We start from the raw sequence: 27,264 nt of genomic DNA, 5'->3' as shown, positions 1-27,264 counted from the left end.
GAAGAAAAGTTGAATAAGATTGATGATTTGTCTAGAAGTGTTGATAGAATTTCTCATGATGTAGAAAATCTCAATATGAAAATTTTTGTGCCTAAAGTTGAGGAATAAATTAAATCTCTTTATGTTTCTATGGATGAAAGTAAGAAAAGAACCGCTGTGCTTAGAGCTAAAAGAGAATTTTTAGAAAAAGCGTTTTCTAGTGATTACTTTCGCAAAAGTGATGAGGATCTTAAAATGATTGGTGTTTCTTCTATTGATTCCTTGTTTAATAAAGTTAAGATTGATGAAAAGGGATTGGAGAAGAGTCAACTTTAGTTAGAAGGCGTCCCTATAATTCGGAGGGTGAAAATCTTGTTAAGAAAATTGATAAAAGTGGGTTTGAAGAGGTCAAAACTTTAGCTAGTGATGTGCCCACTATTTTGGATTACAAAGACCTTAATTATGATAGTTGCTCTTTGATTGATTGTATTTCTTTGTTGTAATCCATGATAAATTCACCCCATGCTTATGAACAAAATAAACCTTTTACTAAACATATTGTTGATGCTATGATGAAAGCTTTAGAAGAAAAAAATTTGAATTAGAAGTTTCAATTCCTAGAAAATTACATGATGAATAGGAACCTACTATCAAAGTCAAGATTAAAAATTATGAGTGTTTTGCTTTGTGTGACTTGGGTGCTAGTGTTTCTACAATTCCAAAATCTTTATGTGATGTGCTTGGTCTTACCAATATTGAAGAATGCTCTTTAAATTTGCACTTGGCGGATTCTACTATTAAAAAGCCTATGGAAAGAATTAATGATGTTCTTATTCTTGCAAATAGGAATTATGTGCCCATATATTTTGTTGTTCTTGATATTGATTGCAATCCGTCTTGTCCAATTATTCTTGGTAGACCGTTCTTACGCACTATCGGTGTCGTGATTGATATGAAAGAAGGCAATATTAAGTTCCATTTTCCTTTGAGGAAGGGTATGGAACACTTCCCTAGAACAAGAATTAGGCCACCATATGAATCAACCATGAGGGCATCTTATGGATCTCGAAACAAAGGTGACAAAACTTAGATCCTTGCTTTATGCCTAGCTAAGGGCGTAAAACTATAGCGCTTGTTGGGAGGCAACCCAACGAATAGAATTTATTTTTTGCTTTTTGATTTCTGTTCTTGAGTGTTAGCAAAATTATGTTACTGTTATAATTGTGTTTTATGTGTTTTAATTAGTGTTTATGCCAAGTAAAGCCTTTAGGATCTTCTTGGGTGATAGTTGTTTGATCTTGCTGAAAAAACAGAAACTTTTGCGCTCACAAAAATGATTTTCATTTTTAACCAGAGAGGGATAAAATACCCATTCCTTTTGCAGTAGATCAGTATACAAATTTATCAGGTCTTCCTAAGTTTTCAGAGTTTTTGGAGTTACAGAAGTATTCAAAACACCCAGATTACTACAGACTGTTCAGTTTTTGACAGATTCTGTTTTCTTTGCGTTTTGTGCTTGTTTTGATGGCTCTATGGTTTTCTTTGATGAGTTTTTGCCATAGAAAAGTTGGAATACAGTAGATATAATGCAAGAACAAAATATGAATTGGTTTGTTACAGTACTTATAGTAGTGATTTGCTTTCTTTTACTAACGGATCTCATGAAGGCTTTTGTTGAGTTTTGTGTGATTGAAGTTTTCAAGTTTTGGGTTATCTTACGATGGATGAAGGAATAAGGAGTAAGAAGAGCCTAAGCTTGGGGATTCCCCGGCATCCCAATCTATTATCCAAAATAGAGCAAGCAACTAAGCTTGGGGATGCCCCCGAGTGGCATCCCCTCTTTCTTCTAACGACCATCGGTATTTTACTCAAAGCTATATTTTTATTCATCACATACTATGTGTTTTGCTTGGAGCGTCTTGTATGATATGAGTCTTTGCTTGTTTTATCTTGTGTTTTAAGTCTTTATTCCTTGCTGGACACACCTATTTGAGAGAGCCAAAATTATGGCATGACTTGTTAGAATTGCTCTCTATGCTTCACTTAAATTTTTTTATGAGCTATGGACATGCTCTAGTGCTTCACTTATATCTTTTTGAGCAACGTGTGCTTAATATTTTTGAAGAAATACTCTCTTTCTTCACTTAGATTTATTTGAGAGTGAAAGCACAAGTGCTCCCTAGGTGGTTTTGATAATTGATGACAACATATCTCTTGTTGGACTAACATTTCTATCTAGCATGTTTCAGATAAGTCCAACAATGGAGTGGCATGGACTAAAGGTTGTGAGAACTCCTTCAAGATGCTAAGGACAAAGGATTGGCTAAAGCTTCAAGCTCAAGACTCTTCATTTTACGTTTTAGTGATCCAAGATCACATTGAGTCCATAGGAAAAGCCAATACTATCAAGGAGGGATGAGGTGTTGCTTAATGAACCTCTTGCTTCATGTGCTTAGTGATATGCTCCAAAACCCTCAACTACTTTCCCATATCCACATATAACCTAAACCCTAAGCCAAACTCGGTCCTACCGATTCTTTCTATCCAGCGCCACCGAGTTTCACTTGTCATAAGCCACTGCCAAACCCTAGCAATTCGGTTCTACCGATAGGGATCTCGGTCTCACCGAGATGGGATTGCAAACTCTCTGTTTCCCTTTCGTAACTTTTCGGTCTCACCGAAAGAGCGAATCGGTCCCACCGAGATTGCAATGTAAACTCTCCTTGTAACTTTTCGGTCTCACCGAAAGAGCAAATCGGTCCCACCGAGTTTGCCTGACCAACTCTCTGGTTAGCTTATTACCAAACTTGGTCTCACCGAGTTTGTGTAATCGGTCTCACCGAGATTACGTTATGCCCAAACCCTAACCATATCGGTCCTACCGAGTTGCATGTCAGTCCCACCGAAAATCTCTAACGGTCACTAGGTTTACCTTTTCGGTCCGACCGAGTTTGTTGATTCGGTCCCACCGAGATTGGAAAACTATGTGTAACGGTTGGATTTTGTGTGGAGGCTATATATACCCCTCCACCTCCTCTTCATTCGATGGGAGAGCCATCAGAACACATACACAATTCCAACTCATATGTTCTGAGAGAGAACCACCTACTCATGTGTTGAGACCAAGATATTCCATTCGTACCATATGAATCTTGATCTCTAGCCTTCCCCAAGTTGCTTTCCACTCAAATCTTCTTTCCACAAAATCCAAATCCTATGAGAGAGAGTTGAGTGTTGGGGAGACTATCATTTGAAGCACAAGAGCAAGGAGTTCATTACCTACACACCATTTGTTACTTCTTGGAGAGTGGTGTCTCCTAGATTGGCTAGGTGTTACTTGGGAGCCTCCGACAAGATTGTGGAGTTGAACCAAGGAGTTTGTAAGGGCAAGGAGATCGCCTACTTCGTGAAGATCTACCGCTAGTGAGGCAAGTCCTTCGTGGGCGATGGCCATGGTGGGATAGACAAGGTTGCTTCTTCGTGGACCCTTCGTGGGTGGTTGCTTCTTCATGGACCCTTCGTGGGTGGAGCCCTCCGTGGACTCGTGCAACCATTACCCTTCGTGGGTGGAGCCCTCCGTGGACTCGCGCAACCGTTACCCTTCGTGGGTTGAAGTCTCCATCAACGTGGATGTAGGATAGCACCACCTATCCGAACCACGGGAAAAACATCCATGTCTCCAATTGCGTTTGAATTATCCAAACCCTTCCCTTTACATTCTTGCAAGTTGCATGCTTTATTTTCCGCTGCCTATACACTCTTTGCATGCTTGCTTGATATGTATTGTGAATGTTGAAATTATGCCTAAACTCCACTTAAACCGAAAAAGCTTAAAAATTGCAACTTTAGCATTAAGTGTCTAATCACCCCCCCCCTCTAGACACATCTACTTAAAGATCCTACAGAGAGTTAGTAAAATTTTCAAGAAAGTCTCTCTTGCTTCACTTAAATTAATCTGAGAGAAAGAAATATTATGCTCATGATCTTCACTTATATTTGTTTGAGCTTTTCAAAAGCAACACATGAAAATTAGTTCCAAAGTGATAGATATCCAAGAAGGATATAATAAAAACTTTCATGAAGATCATTGGACAAAATAAACTTGATTCTTAGTAATAGTTTTGAGATATGATGATGTGATATGTGAGTTATGTTGATGAGTAATTATGCTTTAGTAAGAATATTCGTGTTAAGGTTTGTGATTCCCTATGCAAGCACGAAAGTCAATAATTATGCAATGAAATTATATCCTCCTGTGGTGCATTATTTGGTGTTATTTGTGCTTAATGCTCGCTTATGAGATTATTCGTTTCTTGGTTGGTCACTTCTCAATCTTTTGCTAGCCTTCATTTTGCACCAAGTATGATCTCTACTTGTGCATCCAAAAACCTTTAAACCAGTTTTGCCACACGAGTCCACTATATCTACCTATATGTGGTATTCTTTTGCCTCTCTAAGGAAATTTGTATGTGCCATCTCTAATTTTCAAAATAAACTTCTCTTTTGTGTGTTCGTTTCGCTCGCGGAGCAGTGAGGGGTGGCTAAAATTTTCCATGCTAGATGTGTTATTCTCACGATGAGTGTTTATTCACTTGTCATTCCACGAGAGTAAGACAAAGGTATTAGGGATGCCCAATCCCGAAATGAAAAATGAATTTACTTTATGTTGTCAAATAATAAATTCATTGGAAAGTGTTGGTATGGAGGGCAACCGTAGATACGGCTAGCCATGGGAAGTGAAAGTATGGTTGAAAAGGGAATAAACTTTATTTTTTGTTTGGGAAATGCCTATGATATATCTAGCATGGAAAGTGTTGGGAACTCTAAGTCGTTTTCATTGGTGGGAAGGACACACCTCCCAAAATGTTTTTATCTCTAAGTTTTTCGCTTTGAGCTCTGGCACCTCTACAAATCCCTACTTCCCTCTGCGAAGGGCCTTTCTTTTACTTTATGCAATTTTTATTTTGAATTTGAGTCTCCATCTTCTCTTATAAAAGCACCAACTAGGAGGCACTATTATCGTACTTGAGCATTGGGTGTAGTTAATATGTGAGTGTGTTTCATGAATGGATCAATGATTGAGCATGATGGGCTAGGGATAGCTTATTTTAGCGTTGATATTTTGGAAGACATGGTTACTTGTTGATATGCTTGAGTATTTAAGTTATCATGTCAAAACTAGACTATTGCTTTGAACAATATAAAAGTCCAAATGTCCATGCTATAAAGAAAAGAATATGATATGACATGTTAGGCAACATTCCACATCAAAAATTCTGTTTTTATCACTTACCTACTCGAGGACGAGTAGGAGTTAAGCTTGGGGATGCTGATACGTCTCCAACGTATCTATAATTTTTGATTGTTCCATGTTGTTATATTATCAATCTTTGATGTTTTATAATCATTTTATATCATTTTTTGGTACTAACCTATTGACATAGTGTCAAGTGCCAGTTGCTGTTTTTTGCATGTTTTTTACATCGTAGAAAATCAATACCAAACGGAGTCCAAATGCAATGAAACTTTACAGAGATTTTTTATGGACCAGAAGACACCTAATGGGCCAAGGCTGCGCCTGGGGGGGTGCTCCGAGGAGAGCACAACCCACCAGGGCGTGCTAGGAGGCCCAGGCGCGCCCTGGTGGGTTGTGCCCACCTCGGGTGCCCCCGGACCGCCTCTTTGGTCTATAAATACCCCAATATTCCAGAAACCATAGGGGAGTCGACGAAAAATCAATTCCAGCCGCCGTAGAGTCCAAAACCACCAGATCCAATCTAGACACCATCACGGATGGGGTTCACCACCTCCATTGGTGCCTCTCTGATGATGCATGAGTAGTTCTTTGTAGACCTTCGGGTCCGTAGTTAGTAGCTAGATGGGTTCCTCTCTCTTGTTTTTTTCTCAATACAATGGTCTCTTGGAGATCCATATGATCTAACTCTTTTTATGGTGTGTTTGTTGGGATCGGATGAACTTTGAGTTTATGATCAGATCTATCTTTTTATATCCATGAAAGTATTTGAGTTTCTTTGATCTATTTTATGCATGTTTTCTTATAGCCTCGTATTTCTTCTCCGATATTTGGGTTTTGTTAGGCCAACTTGATCTATTTATCTTGCAATGGGAGGAGGTGCTTTGTAGTGGGTTCGATCTTACAGTGCTTGATCCTAGTGACAGAAGGGGAACCGACACGTATGTATCGTTGCTACTAAGGATAAAACGATGGGGTCTATCTCCACATAGATAGATCTTGTCTACATCATGTCATCATTCTTATTGCATTACTCCGTTTCTCCATGAACTTAATACACTAGATGCATGCTGGATAGTGGTCGATGTGTGGAGTAATAGTAGTAGATGCAGGCAGGAGTTGGTCTACTAATTTTGGACGTGATGCCTATGTAATGATCATTGCCTGGATATCGTCATGAGTATTTGAAGTTCTATCAATTACGCAACAGTAATTTGTTTACCCATCGTTTGCTATTTTTCTCGAGAGAAGCCACTAGTGAAACCTACGGCCCCCAGGACTCTTTCTCTTATTATTTGCCTTCGTGATCTATTTTATTTGCCTTTTATTTTCAGATCTACTAAACCAAAAATACAAAAAATACCTTGCTACAATTTATTTTATTTGGCGTTTGATCTATTATTATTTACAACTTTCTCCCGTCAACGCACCAATTTCTGGCACCGTTACCCGAAAGGGATTGACAACCCCTTTAATACGTCGGGTTGCGAGTATTTGTTATTTGTGTGCAGGGGATGTTTACGTTGTGTTGCTTGGTTCTCCTACTGGTTCGATAACCTTCGTTTCATATCTGAGGGAAATACCTACCGCCGCTGTGCTGCATCATCCCTTCCTCTTTGGGGAAATACCGACGTAGCTTCAAGTGACATCGTCGAGATGCTCATGGCTATCAGGGAATCACCAAAGACAAAGCCCCTGACACTGATGGCTTATCATGGGCCTTTTTCTAGGAGGTGTTGATTGATTAACAAAGAGAACATATGTGTGCGGGTAAGTTCTTATGGTCCATTGAAGGTGACAACTTCCACATTATCAACTCTACTAACACCGTCCTTGTCCCAAAAGAGATATCGTTGAATTGATACTGGGCTACCGTATCAGCCTCATACCTACATTTGTGAAGATCATCTCCAAGGTAGTGGTGCTCAGACTACGTCCCAATATGAATGACATCACCTCTCCCAACAAAAAATTCTTTATCATGACAAGATTCTTGTATGATAACTTCATTTTCATGCTCATCAATACAAGATTAATTGGCAGAGGGTGTGCAACCCAAAAAAATTAGTTGTCTCTAGATAACATGGAAAGATCTGTAGGGGCGTTCCAACTTCGATGGATTTGGTATGAGTAGTCCAGGCTAAACAAGTTCGTCGTGGCCCTAGAATCCCCTATGACGAGTTGGACACGAACAATTTCAGCACTGAAACAAGAGAACACCATCATAAATGGCACGAAAGACTCCTTCTGGGCCTCATCTTGAAGGCCTCTCTCTATTCCCTTGGCTAGCCAAATCTCCGTGCAGAATATTGTGAGGCCATTGCAAACTTCCTTGAGAAACCCTAGAAATGGCATTAGACCAACCATCATGTAACACCCCAGATGTAATTTACCTTATTTGTACTCCAACTTTTGCCATTTCCGGCCCTAAGTTATTTTATTTCCTCGTTGTTGGGTTTTTGTCTCTGTGTGTTTTGTCTTTGTCATGCTCTCATATCATGTCATCATGTGCATTGCATTTTCATACGTGTTCGTCTCATGCATCCGAGCATTTTCTCCGTTGTCCGTTTTGCATTCCGGCGCTCCTATGTCCTCCGGTGGTCCTTTCTACCTTTTTTCGTGTGCGGGTGTTAAACATTTCCGGATTGGACCGAGACTTGTCATGCGGCCTTGGTTTACTACCGGTAGACCGCCTGTCAAGTTTCGTACCATTTGGACTTCGTTTGATACTCCAACGGTTAACCAAGGGACCGAAAAGGCCTCGTGTGTGTTGCAGCCCAACACCCTTCCAAAGTGGCCCAAAACCCACCTAAACCCCTTCTATCATCTAGAGCGTTCGATCACGATGGCGTGGCCGAAAACCACACCTCATTTGGAGCTCCCTAGCTCCCTCTACCTATAAAACTAAGTCTCCCCCGAAATTTTCGGGTCTTCCCTACCCTAAACCTAGCTCCTCTCCCTCTCGCCGCGCCGGACACGTCCGCTCCGGCCGGATGAAACCGCCGCCGCCGCCCGCAGCCAACCGGGGGCCGCCACGTGTCCCGGTCGGCCTCCCCACCGCCACGGCCCGTGAAGCCCACGCGGAGCCCTCCCGGCCCGCGCGCTCGGCTCCTCGTCAGCACCACCGCGCCCGCCATCTTCGTCCTTGCGGCCGGCCGCCCGAGCCGCCCGGCGCCGCCGCATCCGGCCGCCGCGCCCTCAAGCTCCGGCCACCTCCGCCGCCCGGAGTTCGCCGCGCCACCGCGCCTCGCCGTCCTCTCCGGCCGGCCTCCTTCCTCACCTCCTCACTCCGGCCGCCACGAGATCCTCCGGTGAACAGTGAAGTCCGGCAAACCTCGGGATCCGCGCCGGCCGGATCTCAGATCTGAAATCTCCCGGTTGACTTTTATCCCCGAAACCCTAGTTATTTTGCAATCTTCATCATGCCATAACTCTGCATCCGTAACTCCGATTCGTGCGTGTAGCATATCAAAATGTTTGTCTCGACGAGTAAATCATTTCATCTTATTGCATCATTTTCATTTGATCTCATCTTGATGCCCGAAATGCTGTTGGAAGAGGGCTATGTGAGGAATATGTCAGATCTGTTTCAGCAAATGGCCTTTTGTCATTTTTGCCATGATTAATGTGTGCATGCTATGATCCTGAGCTCTACATGTGTTTTGTTGAATGTCATTCCATCTTTACAGGGGTGTATGCCATGTATTTTTGTGATCTTTGTGGTGACTAGCACAAGCATGCAAAGTAGCCTACTCGTTGATGCTGATTTCAGGGACTTAGAATTTCACTAAGTCCTTGTCCTGATATTGTTTTTATGTCATATGTTCATGTTGTTTCCTAGTGAACCGTGCCTCTTTTGAGGATGATCAGTAAGGATGTTTTGTTAATATTGTGGTGCTCTATCCATCCATGTCTTTGTTTGCATTTATGGAGCACCCTAGCTTGAGTCAATCGAGCTCTACTTTTGCTATAAAATGTTCCTGGCAGATTATTAACATGTTTAGCGATTTTGCCGAGGACGTTGCTATTGATCCGTGCATGCTATGTTGTTGTCCTTGCCATGTCTAGCTTCTATGCCATGTCTTCTTGATGGGTGTATGCTTAGATTGTCATGAAATGCTTTGTAGTGAGCGCATCGAGCTCGTAAACATGCCTACTTGTTAACTGTTTGCATGCTCCAGTTTTTCACTAAGTCTGAATCTGTTTGTGTTTTGCTATGTTCACATGCTTGCAATTGTATTTTCTGGTCCCTTTTGGCTCAAGGTCACTAAGGGACTTTTGTTATATGATTAGAGTAGCTTCATGCCATGCCCTTTTTGCGATGATATGTTCCTGTAGCAGGTAGTTTTCATACTCTAAAGATTGCTTCCTGATGATAAATTCCTGATATGTTGTTAATTTCACTAAGTCTGAAACCTGTTATCATTTGCACTTTTGCCATGCTTGTTTGAACCTGTTAATGGATGAATTAGCCGTAGCTCAGTGTTAATCTTTTGTCAAACTTCATGAGTGGATCCATGCCATGTATTTTGTTGCCATGTTTGAGTGCTGTAGCATATTTATCTTGATGCATTTAGATGGTCACTTGCTGATTATCGCAGACCGGTGTCATATTTGTTTTGCTTGCCATTTCCAAACCGTGCATCCAATTCCGGTGATCTTTATATTAATTTCGACCGAAATCAACTCCCCTTTCCAGTGGCACTCTTGGATTTCCATGTTGAGGCCAGGTTCAATAATTCCTTTGCAAATCTTGCATATGCATCACATATCACATCCCGCATATCATACCATGTTTGCATCATGTTGCATGAGCATTGCACGTGGTTGATTGTGTTCCTTTTGCTTGTTGTTCTTGTTTGGGTAGAGCCGGGAGATGAGTTCGTGAACGAGGAGCCCATTGAGTTCGCTTACGAGGATCAAGGCAACTCTGAAAACTTTGCAGGCAAGATGACCATACCCTTGAAATCACTTCTATCTTTGCTCGCTAGATGCTCACTCTTTTGCTATGCCTATGCTACGATACCTACCACTTGCTTATCATGCCTCCCAAATTGCCATGTCAAACCTCTAACCCACCATGTCCTAGCAAACCGTTGTTTGGCTATGTTACCGCTTTGCTCAGCCCCTCTTACAGCGTTGCTAGTTGCAGGTGAAGATTGGAGATTGTTCCTTGTTGGAACATTGTTTATTGTTGGGATATCACATTATTATCTTGTTTATCTTAATGCACATATATACTTGGTAAAGGGTGGAAGGCTCGGCCTTATGCCTAGTGTTTTGTTCCACTCTTGCCGCCCTAGTTTCTGTCATATCGGTGTTATGTTCCCGGATTTTGCGTTCCTTACACGGTTGGGTTATAATGGGAACCCTTCGACAGTTCGCCTTGAATAAAACTCCTCCAGCAATGCCCAACCTTGGTTTTACCATTTGCCACCTAGCCTCTTTTTCCCTTGGGTTTCCGGAGCCCAAGGGTCATCTTTATTTAAACCCCCCCGGGCCAGTGCTCCTCTGAGTGTTGGTCCAAACTAGAGCCCCTTGCAGCGCCACCTCGGGGAAACTCAAGGGCTAGTTTTAGTTGTACGGATTGCTTATCTGAGTGTGCCCTGAGAACGAGATATGTACAACTCCTATCGGGATATGTCGGCACATTCGGGTGGTGTTGCTGGACTTGTTTTACCATTGTCGAGGATGTCTTGTAACCGGGATGCCGAGTCTGATCGGATTGTCTTGGGAGAAGGAATATCCTTCCTTGACCGTGAGAGCTTGTGATGGGCTAAGTTGGGACTCCCCTGCAGGGATTTGAACTTTCGAAAGCCGTGCCCGCGGTTATGGGCAGATGGGAATTTGTTAATGTCCGGTTGTAGATAACCTGAAACTTAACTTAATTAAAATGCACCAACCGCGTGTGTAACCGTGATGGTCTCTTCTCGGCGGAGTCCGGGAAGTGAACACGGTGTTGGAGTAATGCTTGACGTAGGTTGTTCTAGGATCACTTCTTGATCATAGTTGTTCGACCGTGCTTTTGCTTTCTCTTCTCTCTCTCATTTGCGCATGTTAGCCACCATATATGCTAGTCGCTTGCTGCAGCTCCACCATCATACCTTTACCTTTCCTATAAGCTTAAATAGTCTTGATCGCGAGGGTGCGAGATTGCTGAGTCCCCGTGACTCACAGATTACTTCCAAAACCAGATGCAGGGACCGATGATACAGTTCCAGATGACATGACCGAGCTCAAGTGGGAGTTCGATGAAGACTCTCGTCGTTACTATGTGTCTTTCCCAGATGATCAGTAGTGGTGCCCAGTTGGGGCGATCGGGGACTTTGTCGCATTTGGGGTTGATCTTTATTTTGGTTCCGTAGTCGGACCCTGAGTGTATTGGATGAATGTAATGACTTATTTATGTATTTGTGTGACGTGGCGAGTGTAAGCCAACTATGTACTTTACCCCTTTATTTATTTACATAGGTTGTTGTGAAGATTACCTCACTTGCGACATTGCTTTCAATGTGGTTATGCCTTTAAGTCATGCTTCGACACGTAGGAGATATAGCCGCATCGAGGGCGTTACACATCATCCTCGTCAATTAGGAAATTTGGAAGAGCGCAAATATCACATTTCTGCCAACAAATCTGTGATGTGGAAACTCCTAACCCATACTTGAAGGAAAAAATTGGGATTCAGCTAGAGCAAAACATCTAGCTAGAATATCTTCCCAATTCTTTGCAACATTTTCATTTAGCCTCCAACCACCTCTATTTGTGCTCCATCTATATCAAACAAAAAAGGCAAATCTTTTGCCCAATTCAAAAAGGAAGTGAAGGTCGAAGGAGTGTTCGCTTTTCATGTCAAATCAAGAGTAGCAATGCTCTTTTTTCCATAAGCCTAGAGGCCATATATTAAAAATTTATGTGTCTTACACAAACACACATATAGAATAAAATAGGATGAGGCCCATGGAGAATTCTTCGTTGTCTCTGATCTATACAAGCATATGGTCTGCCTCGATGCCATACCTGGTGCATCTCGCCGAAAACCAGAGAGTCGTTGTAACTGTGGTCGGAAAGTAACTAGACATTGCCAAGATACACGAGCGATGACGACCACGAGCATGAAAAGTTGACTTGGAGAAGTAAACCAAGGCCAAAGGAGGAGACCAACTCCATGTCAACTCTAAAGTGTTGTCGCGAAACTTATTGAAGATACCATAAGCACAACCATAAATTTAGGCACAAGCAACATGGTTGAAGAATCTTCCCCAAAACTTGAGAGTTCACATATGGGGAACCCAACCAGACACCATGCATGAGCAAGCAGCGCTACAATGGGAATGGGCGGACAAGCGACAGAGGACACCAAAACCTAACAACCTATAACGAATCTCCCTGCAGGTGTGAATATCCATAGTCTTCCCACATACCAGTGCCCAAAGCTGACCATGGAGACGGGGGAGGTTGATGGATTCGACTGTTGTAGACCCTTAGTCCTAAGTCACCTTGAGAATCCCAAGCGATAGTTGGGATTTTTTTCAGACCACCGTGGATTTGATAGCTACACAAATAGGGCGTTGCAAAAGGAATCGAATGGTATTTGATTTTATGTCATGCAAATGACTATAATTCTTGCTCAAAATCTTGTCTCAGAGACATATGATACGTCCTACATATATGGACTAGATGATACCACACGCGTTGCGGCGAGAAACTTGTTAAAAGAAATACATAAATCAGCGCCACGAGAATAACTAAAACTAATACAAACACATATTTAAGAGCGTTCTCGATTTTCAGTTATGAAACAATAGAACATAGGAAGGTGTAATAAAATGGTGATAAAAAGGGAAGAACATTTTTTTACGGGGTAAAAGGGAGTTTTATTCCAAAAGTATAGGGTTACAATCCCAAGCCAACTGCTTCTCACAACATGGAACAGCAAAAATGTTAACTAAAACCTAGTACTCCCTTCGTCTCGGAATAAATGTCTCGCCTTTGTACTAACTTTAGTACAAAGTTATACTAGAGTTGAGACACTTATTTTAAGACGTAGGGAGTATTACTTAACTTAGGAGTGAAATGCACTGATTTGTTGTTTTGGCATGACTGTGGATGGATAAATGAAAAAATATCGCCATTTATGCGTAATATGCATGACTTGATGATGTGTCACGGTTGCATGAAAAGAAATATACTCCCTTCGTTCCTAAATACTTGTTTTTCTAGACATTTCAAATGACTACTACATACGGATATATGTAGACATATTTTAGAGTGTAGATTCACTCATTTTGTTCCGTATATAGTCACTTGTTGAAATGCCTAGAAAGACAAGTATTTAGGAACGGAGGGAGTATAATGTAGGGAGTATCGTCTTTCTTTTATTTTCCAGGAGATGTTTTATCGCCGTTTGGATTGCAGAAAACAAGCAAGAAGATAAATTCGGAAAAGAAAAGTAAAAAAGAAAATCTGGAAAAGAAAAGCCAAAAAGGCGAGACGAGAAGTTCCCCACCCTTGTTAAGCTCCCGGCCCATTTGCTAAACTAGGCGCCAACTCCTCGCCGCCTCCCGCGATTTCCTCCCCAATCCATTTCGCTCCTCCTCCGCCCCGTCGACGAACAGAGCGGTCCGTGCCATGCCGCGGCAGGGGCGACGGGGAAGAGGGCGCGACCGGCCGGGCCGCGCCTGAGCGACGTGGGGTGATCGGGCGGCGCCAATGGACGAGTCCGGGGACGCCGGCAGGGGAGGGAGGGGCGGCGGGAGGTCGAGGCAGAATGGGGGCCGCTCGTCGGTCCGGCTCGGCGTGCGGATGGAGTTCAGGTTCTCCGGCTTCCACGCCGTTCAGGTGATGTTGATCGGGAACGCATTCTCTTCACGTCGCACCGCTGCATTCCGACCGATTCGGGATTGCTGGTTCGGGGGTTGCTAGGGTGTTTCGTTACCCGGGAATCTCAATGCGTTTCCGTCTCTGGGTTAGTGAAAGCTTCGCGAGATGGGTTGAATCTTGAATTAATTTCCTATTGTATCGAATAGATTTCGAATGGTAATTTGTACTCGTGGGGTGGATCCGGAAATTCATCGGTGATGGGTTGAGCAGCATAAACGTGTGACTGAAACGTGCATGTTCAGGAAGATCGATAAATGTACATGCCTATTCTGGTCCTACACCGGGAGAAGCTTCGTCCTTAGCCACGTTTTGTGTGTTTTTGTCTCCGTTAGAGAAAGGCGATGCCGGTCGCAGAGGGAATGCTGATCTGCTCATGTGCTCGGAGATCAATTTATTGAGAGTTCTTAGCAAACTAGACATATTTAAGCTTAGTTCCGATCATGCCGTCAACATTCGGCTGTTGAGGCATCTGAAGGTTGCGAGTTTCCCATTTATACTAGGCAGGACATGCTTCGATCGAAATCCTAGCAGCACGCATGCATTTTAAAGTAGTTCGATTGAAGATGGGTTGTTAGGACAAATCGAGGATTTTTGCTACTTCATTCGGTGACACTTGAGGATTTGCAAGATCTAATAGTAATTGTTTGAATAGCTGTAGTTATTTTGTTTGGTAGTGCGGCAGATCATTCAAAGGAAATAACATACCGATACAAATGGATGACACAGGTTTGTTGATGAATTTCTTATTGGTGCTTGCTCAACAGGTACCAGTAGTATCAGACAGGCTGCTCATTACAATCACGTCAGTAGACAGTGGAAAAACAATTGCCAAGTCAAGTAAAGCGGCTGCTATTAATGGAGCTTGTCAATGGCATGACTCCATCCTGCATGCAATTCGGTTTCCTAAAGATGAAGTGTCACAAGAATTTCAGGAGTGCCAGTGCAAGATTGTTGTTTCCATGGTATGGCCATTGCCAGCATGTTTTTCCACCTCATTCACTTGCCTATCAAATTTCCATTCCTTTATTATTCCGTTGGCTTACTAACAACATATCTCCTGTTACAGGGATCAACAAGAACTGCTGTTCTTGGGGAAGCGTACCTAAATCTGACGAACTATCTCAGTTCATCAGACTCCACTGACATCTCTTTGCCATTGAAGAATTGCAATTCTGGCACAGTTTTACAGGTAGATTTCATTTAGCTGTACTTGTTTTACCCCAGAGAATTTCTGATGGTTTATTGGATCCCATATGATCTTCAAATTTAACAATGGCTTTGGTCCATCTAGTTATACTGTTCGGTCCCTGAAGTGATTAACTTTCTCTAGGATTTTACTCATATTCTGTTGACCTGCCATGTGCCATCTATATTAGTTGATTCTTGGATGTACAATAAATGCTTAACTTTCTCTAGATTCTAGACTATCATCTGCATGTTAGTTAATGGTTGCGAGCCTCTGTTTGTAACCTACTAGTATTACTAGCAGTATGCACTTGTATAGCCCAGCAGAAAGCATTAGATTTGATAATTTTAGCTCTTACAGATGAACTCATAAATAATTTTTCCAAATTATCATTTCTCTGTATGATATTTTTGTCTTTCATCAACTAAACAGCAGGTCTCAGATAAAATAATAGTTAATGCCAAATCGTAATGTTTCAAGACATTCATGGGGTAATGATGTTATTTAGACCTATTTTTGTTACTGTTCACAAGTTTTGATTCGCATTGCCGGGGTGGGTTTAAGGTAATTTCTAGAGGAAAGTTATCTCTAGCTGTTAGCTAAAATTCTTGATAAACACCGACTAAATCTCCGTTTATTATGTTTATGATGATCTCTGGTGTTTCTTAATTGCAGCTTAAGATTCAATGTCTTGGCACAAAATCTAAATCAAGGTAACCTGACCATGTTTTACATTGACATGTCCATATTTCCTATTTTCACTCTGGTGGTTGCAAACATTTGCATCTTTAATCTTTGATGGCCACCTATTTGACTGCCAAAACTTCTACTACTTGTTGTATCTTGACTGCTCATAGGACTTATTTTCTGTTGTCATGTTGGCATTATGCGCAGTGGGAAATCATGGAAAGGGCTATCTTCTAATCTTAAGGAGAGCCCAACCAATGATGAGATGGACAAAAAGGCAGACGTCTTTGACATTCTGTTGAAGTTGAACAAGGGTGCTCAGTCTTTGTCAGAAAATAATTTAGAAGCTGATAATGCAGATGAATCTGGAAATAGGGTATGATGCCTTGGCTAAAATTCATATGGGTCCAAGTTTTCTTTTATTTCGAAAATATTTTGCTGGTCCTCATAAATGACAGGTACATCAAATGAAATAAAAGGTGGATTTTGGGGAAATTTGTGGAATCTCTTCTTTCTCTTCCATTGGTACACATAAATATGTACAAGTACACATGGGCCACTTGGGCTAGACTCTCACGCATAAACATACACATACACAGCCTAACATAAAACATTTTGAATGCCTTCATATGTTATATTAGTTCCTGCTCGAACAGTTTTGTCCACTGATGAGTTGCGAGTTTGAGCTAAAGTAGGCGACAAATTAGCTGAAAAGTATAGTTTGGGTTGTTGTAGCTATCTATTGCTTCTCATTTTAATCCCCCTGCACTCGAAATCTTTGAAACAAACTCCCAGACAGTTATATGCCCAATGTGCACAAGGATGGCCAAGTTACAATTTACATTTATAAACTTCTTCCATTTTCAAAGAACACTTTCATATTGATGATCTTGGGTCGTTAGTTATCTTGTTCTTAGATCTCAATGTCTGCAGTCAGAAATTTTCACTTGGACTGATATGTTTTTTATATTAAACATGTGTATTCTGGGAATACATATCCGTTTTATTGTGTACCTACCGATGTATGTTCAATAGAGGATGTTTGTTTTGTGTTCTTCTGTCTGAGATAGATCCAATCAACATTCGTATTTCCGCTCATTTTCTAACCCACTGGTCAATGTCTGTTCTAAGTTAACAAGCAAACAAAAGATTATTTTTCTTATCTAACCTATGGTTGCCACACCTCTTGCAATTATTTGCCTAATATTATCTACTTGTTGATGTCCATTCAGTGAGAGCCATCTTTTAGAATCATGGAGCCCGGCTCCACCTCTAGATGTCATTGATTTAAAAAAGAACGGCCTGGAGATGTGTGCCAATGTGTGTGATTTGCGGGCTGTTTAGCTAGAATGGCTTAATGCATGGGACAGATATTTTAAATTGTTGTGCTGCACAATGCTTGGGCTGACACAGCCTTCTGCCACAACAGCAGTACTCGGCTGAGAGAGAAACTATTGTTTAATAATTCACTGTTCTGACAAGGAGCAGCAAAGAACAGTATGCAACGCCATAGGTTAAGAAATTACTGTACTTGATTAGCGGTCCTTGGCCAAATGACTCTGCACAGTGCAGATCTCGAGTTGCCGTCTACTCCCTCCGTTTCTAAATATAAGCCTTTTTAGAGATTTCAGTACGGACCACATACGGATATATATATAGATGTATTTTAGAGGGTGGATTCACTCATTTTGCTCCGTATGTAGTTTGTATTGGAATCTCTAAAAAAGCTTATATTTAGGAACGGAGGAAGTAACGGCAAAGAGACGTGGAGCCCCGGTCCTGTGGTTCTACTGAACTTTTGTCGTTCATTTATCCTTTATATGAGGAGACTAGCATTATAGATAACTAGATATCTGAATATGGATAACAGCGAACGAAGGAAAATAACCTCATTTTTCAGCAATCAGCACACTATTTCTTTTGTATGCAATGGAGATAACTCCCAGTCCATGCATTAGTCGAATGCACATGCGATTTTTCAGTGTATACTATGTATAACTGCAGACTGCATCTGTAATTTCAGGATGCAAGTTTCTCAGAATCAAAGTCTCATGGTGATGATTCATCCAAAAATCACCTTGACACCGCCGAAGAAAAACTTGAGGAGTTACGTAACGCGGCAAAAGTGTGGGAGAGACATTCTCGCAAGTTGAAAATTGAACAGAAGACATTGAAGAATGAGTGTGCTGACAAATCCAAGCAGCAGGCTGAGCTAGAACGGCAACTTTCTGCTTCACTTTCTGAACAGGATTCCTTGAGGCAAGAAATTGAACAAGTAACAGCCCAACTGAACAAGACTCAAGAGACCAATATAGAGCTTGTTTCCATTCTCCAAGAACTGGAAGAAACGATAGAACTGCAGAGAGTGGAAATGTCCAAACTTCCCCAAGTGAGTGATGTGGCTGATCACGAGGTCTCCAAAAGTGAATCGACAGTTCAAGAAGCTGCAGAATGGGCTAGAATACTGTCACAAAAAGAAGATGAAATCACAGTGTTGAGGGAGAAACTGAACCGTGTTCTCAAAATGGAGAATGCAGATGGTGCAGGCCCAGATGTTATTTATCTTGAATTGGAAAAAGAAAATGATTTTTTGAAGGTCAAAATACAGGAGCTTGAGAATGACTTTTCTGAATTAACGGAGGAAAATTTCGGGCTTATATACAAGTTGAAAGAAGCGAGTGGGGTGGCGAAAGAAGAGGATCCCTGCATTTCTAATAGTGAAGAAATGCCCACCGTGGGGAGCCCAACATATAAGATAAAACACCTAGAGAGAAAATGTGCTGACCTTGAGTTGAATCTGGAGAATTTTAGGTCCGAGTTCAGTGGGCTAGAAGAGAAGTTCCAGAAAAGCCAAGAGGAGTTAAAAGAGAGAACACTTGAATTATCTGAGCTGAGGGAAAAGCTCTCCCATGCCACTGAACTGGAAGGGGCTGACACTGGTAGTTCAAGACATTATAGACTGAGAAGTGGAGAACCTGATGATACTGAAACTGACTTAGATGTGTTGAAGCGTACAGTTCAGCTGAAAGAACAAGAGATCGATGGTTTGCAACACTGTACGAGAGAAATGGAGAACACCATTGCTGATATTCAGAAAGAGAAGAGTCAGTTAGAGGAACGTTTGGCAGCATCACTTCAAGAAAGTAGCATGACTTCAAAATGCTTGGTTGAAGCGCATGAAGATCTCGTGCTTACCAGCAGTGTAGATTCCCATGTTTCTTCCAATGAGGTCCTCGAAACAAAGATCAGTGAGCTTGAGCGTACAGTTCAGCTGAAAGAACAAGAGATCGATGATTTGCAACACTGTACGAGAGAAATGGAGAACACCATTGCTGATATTCAGAAAGAGAAGAGTCAGTTAGAGGAACGTTTGGCAGCATCACTTCAAGAAAGTAGCATGACTTCAAAATGCTTGGTTGAAGCGCATGAAGATCTCGTGCTTACCAGCAGTGTAGATTCCCATGTTTCTTCCAACGAGGTCCTCGAAACGAAGACCAGTGAGCTTGAGCGTACAGTTCAGCTGAAAGAACAAGAGATCGATGGTTTGCAACATTGTACGAGAGAAATGGAGAACACCATTGCTGATATTCAGAAAGAGAAGAGTCAGTTAGAGGAACGTTTGGCAGCATCACTTCAAGAAAGTAGCATGACTTCAAAATGCTTGGTTGAAGCGCATGAAGATCTCGTGCTTACCAGCAGTGTAGATTCCCATGTTTCTTCCAATGAGGTCCTCGAAACAAAGATCAGTGAGCTTGAGCGTACAGTTCAGCTGAAAGAACAAGAGATCGATGGTTTGCAACACTGTGCAAGAGAAATGGAGAACACCATTGCTGATATTCAGAAGGAGAAGAGTCAGTTAGAGGAACGTTTGGCAGCATCACTTCAAGAAAGTAGCATGACTTCAAAATGCTTGGTTGAAGCGCATGAAGATCTCGTGCTTACCAGCAGTGTAGATTCTCATGTTTCTGCCAATGAGGTTCTCGAGACAAAGATCAGTGAGCTTGTGCGTACAGTTACGCTGAAAGAACAGGAGATCGATGGTTTGCAACATTGTGTGAGAGAAATGGAGAACACCATTGCTGATATTCAGAAGGAGAAGAGTCAGTTAGAGGAACGTTTAGATTCCCATGTTTCTGCCAATGAGGTTCTCGAAACAAAGATCAGTGAGCTTGTGCGCACAGTTATGCTGAAAGAACAGGAGATAGATAGTTTGCAACATTGTAGGGGAGAAATGGAGAACACCATTGCTGATATTCAGAAGAAGAGTCAGTTAGAGGAACGTTTGGCAGCATCACTTGAAGAAACTAGCATGACTTCAAAATGTTTGGATGAAGCGCGAGAAGAACTCCTTGTGCTTACCAGCAGTGTAGATTCCCATGTTTCTGCCAATGAGGTTCTCGAAACAAAGATCAGTGAGCTTGTGCATACAGTTATGCTGAAAGAACAGGAGATCGATGGTTTGCAACTCTGTACGAGAGAAATGGAGAACACCATTGCTGATATTCAGAAGGAGAAGACTCAGTTAGAGGAACGTTTGGCAGCATCACTTGAAGAAAGTAGCATGACTTCAAAATGGTTGGATGAAGCGCGGGAAGATCTCCTTGTGCTTAGCAGCAGTGTAGATTCCCATGTTTCTGCCAATGGGGTTCTCGAAACAAAGATCAATGAGCTTGTGCATACAGTTATGCTGAAAGAACAGGAGATCAATGGTCTGCAACATTGTACGACAGAAATGGAGAACACTATTTCTGATATTCAGAAGGAGAAGGATCAGCTAGAGGAACGTTTGGCAGCATCACTTGAAGAAAGTAGCATGACATCAAAATGCTTGGATGAAGCGCGAGAAGATCTCCTTGTGCTTACCAGTAGCGTAGATTCTCATGCTTCTGCCAATAAGGTTCTCGAAAGAAAGATTAGCGAGCTTGAAAGCCGCAAAGTTGAACTAGAGTTGCTTGTAACAAAGCTGGAACAAGAGAATATTGAGTTTTCCGAGTTCATATCTGAACTAGAGTCTCAGTTGACTTCTCTCACAAGTGAAGAGGAGGCAACCAGGCTAGAAATGGATTATTCTATATCACTTATCGCAAATCTTAAGGATTTAGTAGAACAGCAGCAAGCAGAGATGGAAGCTCAAAAGCTGGAAATGAAGCAAAAGCATTTGGAGTCCCAAACTAGATTGTCAGAAGTACAAGAGGATTCGGAGGCTCTAAGAAGATCAAATGCAAAACTACAGGCCACAATTGATAGTGTTGCTGAAGAATGCAGTTCTCTTCAGACTCTAACAGCTGACCTAAAGAAGCAGAAGCTGGAATTACATGACCATTGTGCACAGCTGGAGCAGCAATTAGATCAATCAAAAAGGAAGACAATGGATTTGTTCGAAACAGCAGAGTTCCTAGAGGCAAAACTCTCTACGCTTCAAAAAGAGGTAACTTTAAAAGAGCAATCTTTGCTTTCAGAGCTGGAGAATATATTCCAGGAGCACAAGGAACACGAAGAAAGGATAAATAGTGCACATTTCCTTTTACACAAGATAGAGAACGAAAAGATTGGTGAAGTGAAGAATCTTGAGAGGGAGGTCATGAGCCTTACTGCACAGCTGTCCTCCACAGACGGGGAGAAAGACAGTGCCGCCTTGGATAGCATACATGAGGTCTCCATCCTGCGAGCAGACAAGGCCAAACTTGAGGCTAACCTTGAAGATGTCAGTGCACAAATGAGACATTATCAGTCTCAGTTGGAAGATCTTCGTACAGAGTCTAAAACCAAAATTAAAGGCCTGATTGATTCGCTTAACGCATCCAAACATAATGAGGAAACACTGACAACAGATGTTGAGCATATGACAAGATTGATGGAAGCTGCTAGATCCAATGAAGAAAACTTAAGGAAAACTTCAGACGAACTAGAGTTGAAGTATAAATCCAGTGATTATGAGAAACAGGAAGTAATGGAGGAAATTTCTGGACTAAAAATCCAGGTTAGCAAAATGGCAAGCATCCAAGATGAAGTTTTCAAACTACAAAGTTCTCTTGATCAGGCTAAGTTTGAAAAGACAAAATTAGAAGAGCGTCTGCAGTCACTATCTGAAGAATGTGAAGAACTAAAGGTGCAGAAGGCCATGTTAACAGACCAAGTCTCTTGTATCCAGAGTACTTTGCATGATGCCGATGAAGAAAATCGTCGTAAATCCACTCAAGCAAAGCTTGTAGTAAATAAGGTGAGCCATTTAGAAGTATAACTCAACTTGTTCTAGATCAGGGTTACGTAGATTTAAATGTGATGGCCATGTGCACTATTTCACTTAACTATTTCCTTGCTACTTTAGGGTAATGACGACGCTGCTAATGACAATGGAGGTACTCATGTTAATGAAGATCTAGACATTCACTCAAAGCTAGAATTACTGGAGACTAGACTTGCTGATGCATTGGAGGAAAATAAATCATATAGGGCGCAGCTGCAAAGGTTTAGTGATTTATCGCATCCCTCCTCCCTCTGACATCTGTTACTAGCAAAACACATTTTCACTAGATTTCCTTTGCTATACCATGCATATGGGAGTCTTAATTAAACTCCCATGTTCTTAAGGCTGCAGACCATCTATGCCACTCCATTAAGCATTAAAAAGAGGTATTTCGCTACAAATCGAACGTCAGATTTTTTAGCATGGCAAATCGAACGCCTGAGATGGCAAATTATATCGTCGCGAGGATGGCAATTTCCTTTAGCAACCATGGCAAATTCTTGCCATGTTTAGTTTTTTGCCAGGATTTGCCATGCTTGCTAAAGGAAATTGCCATCCTGGCGACAACACAATTTGCCATAAAAACGGTTGATTTGCCATGGTTAAAAATTGACGTCAGATTTCTAACATTCCCATAATAAGAAACAACATTCATGTAAAATTATCCGTGTGGTATTAACTATTCTATACAAAAAATGTTCAAAAATAAAAAACTATTCTATACAAAAAGATAGTTTGGATGCATGCTCCCAGCTGCTTTTCAGCCGTTACTTGCTGCTGTCACCAGTGCATCTAATATAAGGGTGCAACATTGCCGCCCCCAGATGGTCTCCTTGTGCAAAACACATCCATTTGGAAATAGATGACATCCTAGAATGCGTGCAGTCAAAATGTTTCTATTAATTGAGAGAAAAGAAACAGTGAGACATTTGATTTGTGCGTCCGTAAATGGACAACTTCTAATATATAACCTTTATCATACCATTATCATGATCAAAATATTGTGCACATTAGAATGGTTTTCGTTTCATGCGGTTTTTACTACTGTAAGGCATCAATCAATGATATCGGGGTACCTTTCAGAAGATCATACTCTCTTTTTACCCTGTACAGTCCAACGGGAGAGGGACAACTCGGTAGCAGGGATGAAAAGGATAACAAGGATGGGAACAGGATAGCACAACTGGAGTCAGAGCTAAAAGATATGCAGGATCGGTTACTCAACGTGAGCATGCAATATGCAGAAGTGGAGGCTCAACGAGAAGAACTAGTTATGGAGTTGAAAAGTGCAACTGCAAGGAAGGGACGATGGTTCTAGGGGATGACGAGCAACTGTGTGCCATAACCGTAAGGCCCACAGTCCACAGTACAGGTACTTCATGTATTCTCCTGCTCCTTCGATTACATGCAATTGCAACTTGATTTCTTAGATGTGGAGCATGAAAAAAAATTGGGTTAAATTCAAGGCTGCTACTTCGATAAAACTTTACCTGCTATCGAATATCAGACACACCATGACAGATGCAGTAGATACTAGCTAATGTAGTACTGGGAATCCCACCATAAAAAGTTGATTTGTTATGATGAAGCTCAAAAAAGTAACAGTAACATGAATGTGTAACATTGGCGGCACATGGACTGCATGGTTTGATAGCAGATAACGTGTCATAAAATTGGGCTAAACTACACTTATCAAGTGGTAAGAAACCCTCTTTCATTGAAGAAAATTATGACAGTAAACTCTTTCATTGAAGAAGCTTATGGCAGTAAACCCTCTATCAATGAGGAAATCACTGATAACTCTTTATACTTTCCTGATCTTGTAGATGCATGAGCGTGAGCATGAGTACATCAATCAGTATTTGTGTCCTCATAACGACTTGGTTATCTAATTATCAGGACATATTTTGTCGACGTCGGAGGGTACCGGCATTCCCAGACAACCACCGTGCAAGAGCTGAGTAATTCCAAGCAAGTGCAGAACTGGATACGTGCTCTGAGCTGCACCGGAAGCTGTGCCCCCAAAAGAATAAAATGCTCATGGTTCTCACTTCTCAGGTCTCAGTGATGAAGCAATCACATGGCAACAACCATTCACAGTTAGCAGTTGGGAGGCCCTACTACACTTAGTCTCAACCGATTATTAGTTATCACAACTTCACAAGCATATGTGGTGCTAGGGGATAGCCTAAAATTCATCGGTTCATATAACCACACAGACCACTCTTCCCTTTACACAGAGTGACAGAGCCAACATAACCGTTGGTTAGTTCATCTTTGTAGATTAATCAACTGCTGATAAGTGTAGTTTTTCTTGCTGAATTGTATAGTTGGTCACGTGATATCCTTTTGTAGGCTAATGTTCTTTCACATGTAATATAATACTCACTCCGTCCCAAAATAAGTGTCTCGACTTTAGTACAACACAAAGTTGAGACACTTATTTTGAGATGGAGGGAGTATATGCACATAGTCTGTCGATTACTTTGTTATTCGCTTTTTGAGGACAGTATTCTGTCAAACACAATTTGGCATATAGCTTCTCTGATTGAATGTGACAGTGGGACCCAACAGAGCAATGGTTACAAGAGGTCTTTAGTAGCAAAGAAAGAAATGGGGGATGACTGGACAATCTGAAACTGTTGGCAGTCAGGTCATCATTGAAGAAAACAGTTGGTTCAGTCCACATGTGATGATGTTCATGCATTGGTGCCTGGAGAACTCTTGGCTTGCATGCTGATCAAGAAATAAGAACTTGTGTTTAGACAGCGGCCTTTCGAATGTCTCTTGCACTCACCAGCTTCGGTGAAAGTATGGATCAGCTGATAGGATCCTGTGTTCAAAGCCAAGGATATGCTCCTCTTGGCTGAAACGTGAAGCATGGCTTCTGAACTGAACTGATCTTGAAAACATGCGGTGGGCGCTCCGAAATGTGCTGCATGTATTTTAGACAAATAATTTTAGTACCTAACATAATATTACTCCCTCCGATCCATAAAGATTGACGAGGTTTTAGTATGGGTTGCGAGGCTTCATATCTACTCCGTACAAACTAGTATGCTACTCTACCTAAAAAATCATATCTGATAGGAACTGGGATGAGATAGCTCAATTTATTTTATTTTTATTTATTTATAATTGGCGAAAGCTCAGATTGGGTATTCGACGTGTCACTATCTAGCGGGCTGTAGTCTTGCCAAGTGACAAATTGGCGCAGGCAACAATTGGATTTGGAAAGCAACCACCTAATACCTATCCAATAATATAAGCAATATAGAACAAAACGTCTCCTAGTTGGCTTGGCCCCATTCACATCTATTTATATTCTGAAAATGGAGGGTCAGGCGAGGAAGGGGTCAATGATTTGTGCTCCCTTTAGCCAACACAAGGAGGAGACTTCTTTCTCAATTTCTGGCTTGCTGTCTATGCCTGTACAATTGTATGATAGCCTCGAGAATATAGCTTAGCTGGTTTATAATGTCTGCAACTAAGGTGGTGGTTCGTTATACATACTCAAAATGATTAACATCTATACATTTAACAAAATATCCTAACAAATACAAACACAATTAATAAAAAAATAGATCAACTGACAACTAACATGGTTTATAATACCTTTTCTTATATATTTGCATTAGTTTTGCCTCTTCGGAGTCTACCACGGTAATAGACCAGCAAACTTAGGAATGCTTTTCGCCGAATTTTCAGAAATAAGGTGCCTAATTCCTAGCCATTTTTATTGAACAAAGAAACTGACAGTCATCACATTACATTATATAGCTTTGAATATATACAACTCAGTGTTCTTAAAGTCCCCCGCAAAAAAAAAAACTCAGTGTTCTTAAAAGAACTTGCACAGTTGTGAATTTATTATCACTCTGTACTATCACACCAAAGCTACAACAGAAACTTACCCAGTTAGGTTAGCTGTGCCTGTACAACCCGAGGCACGTACGCGTCATCACCCCCGGACCCTCGCGGTCGCCGGCGCGCGCCTCGCCGCGGCCTCCTCTTCTCTTATAGCTTCGATCATGGCGACCACGCGCTCCAGGACGACCTCCTGGTCGTCGCCGTCGTCGCCGGCACCCGGGCCTGCGCGGGCGGCGTAGTGGCAGACCACGACGCACCGGCAGACGGGGCACGAGTTGCGCACGTCGAGCCACCGGTCGATGCAGGGGGCATGGAAGACGTGGCCACACGCCGGGACGACCTTGACGCCGTCGTCGTCGCCGAAGGCCTCGAGGCAGACGGGGCAGTCCCCCTCCGGCTGCAGCCCCTTCTTGGCGCCGGCGCCGGCGTCGGCGTAGCGCACCACGGTCAGCGCCGCGCCGTCGGCCGGGCGGAGGAGGGCGCTCGGGAAGCCGTGGCGCATGGCGCGGCCGCCGCGCGCGGCCGCGATGGCGCGCTGCCGAGCGCAGCGGCAGTAGGTGCAGAGCAGGATGAAGCAGAGGATGATGGAGAGGAACACCACGGCGGTGGCCGCCCCCGACGAGAGGTCGAACTGGGACCTCCCCGACGTCGGGGCGGCCGACGGGTCGTCGCGCGAGGCCGCCAGCCGTCTCGCGTGCGCCGCCGTGGCCATGTTTCCGGCGCCTGCTCGTGCGCGCGACGCGACGCGCTCTCCTCTCTGGTTGACTGGTTGTCCGGAGGCCACAGGCCGGGAGAGGGAGTTCTACACGGCCTTACAGGTGGCCCTTTTTTTCCGTGTAATGGGACGCGAGTTTAGTTTTGTGATGAGATGCTAGGTTTTGGGCTACGCGGGTCAGCCGATTTTTTCTTAGGAAATCAGTCGACTCGTGATCAGCCTCAGTGCCTCACCGCACCTCTGTGTGGCCCCTCACGGCAGCTGGCACTTTGCAGCACCCCGCGCCCATTGACCCTCCTGCAGCGCGCTCGTCGTCCTTGCGGTAGTGCCGCGGTCAGCCTGCAACATCCAACGTGGTCTTGCAACACCCGGCCCTATTGCTGCACCGCAGCATCGTGTGGCCTACTCATTGTATCGTGAGTCATCTGTCGCCGTCGCCCCGA

The 27,264-nt window shown here is 42.5% G+C and overlaps 2 protein-coding genes across 4 annotated transcripts; one reads left to right on the top strand and one right to left on the bottom strand.

Moving 5' to 3' along the window:
- The first annotated feature begins 13,744 nt into the window (after window positions 1-13,744).
- LOC125512998 (uncharacterized) lies at window positions 13,745-24,580 on the top strand. 2 transcript variants are annotated; one of them, XM_087521807.1, is made up of 9 exons: window positions 13,745-14,074; window positions 14,881-15,078; window positions 15,183-15,305; window positions 15,978-16,015; window positions 16,197-16,365; window positions 18,013-22,209; window positions 22,318-22,457; window positions 23,350-23,608; window positions 24,063-24,580. In XM_087521807.1, exons 1-8 carry the CDS (start codon window positions 13,946-13,948, stop codon window positions 23,552-23,554), a joined length of 5,199 nt encoding a protein of 1,732 aa, XP_087377933.1. In that variant the 5' UTR covers window positions 13,745-13,945; the 3' UTR covers window positions 23,555-23,608; window positions 24,063-24,580. The 2 variants fall into 2 exon arrangements, with proteins under 2 accessions (XP_087377933.1, XP_048534004.2); XM_048678047.2 differs by having other exon boundaries at window positions 13,746-14,074; window positions 24,136-24,580.
- Window positions 24,581-24,709: 129 nt separating this feature from the next.
- Window positions 24,710-27,017, bottom strand: LOC125512976 (putative E3 ubiquitin-protein ligase ATL44). 2 transcript variants are annotated; one of them, XM_048678032.2, is made up of 2 exons: window positions 26,151-27,010; window positions 24,710-25,171 (listed from the first exon to the last, which is right to left on the bottom strand). In XM_048678032.2, exon 1 carries the CDS (start codon window positions 26,816-26,818, stop codon window positions 26,198-26,200), a length of 621 nt encoding a protein of 206 aa, XP_048533989.1. In that variant the 5' UTR covers window positions 26,819-27,010; the 3' UTR covers window positions 24,710-25,171; window positions 26,151-26,197. The 2 variants fall into 2 exon arrangements, 1 of the variants encoding a protein (XP_048533989.1); XR_015602722.1 differs by having other exon boundaries at window positions 24,764-25,171; window positions 25,852-27,017.
- Between the last annotated feature and the right edge of the window lie 247 nt (window positions 27,018-27,264).

Source organism: Triticum urartu, chromosome 1A (genome assembly GCF_056163025.1).
Source record: "Triticum urartu cultivar PI428250 chromosome 1A, HENAU_Tu73, whole genome shotgun sequence".
Classification (NCBI taxonomy): domain Eukaryota; kingdom Viridiplantae; phylum Streptophyta; class Magnoliopsida; order Poales; family Poaceae; genus Triticum; species Triticum urartu.
This window is presented reverse-complemented; position numbering and strand designations above follow the sequence as displayed.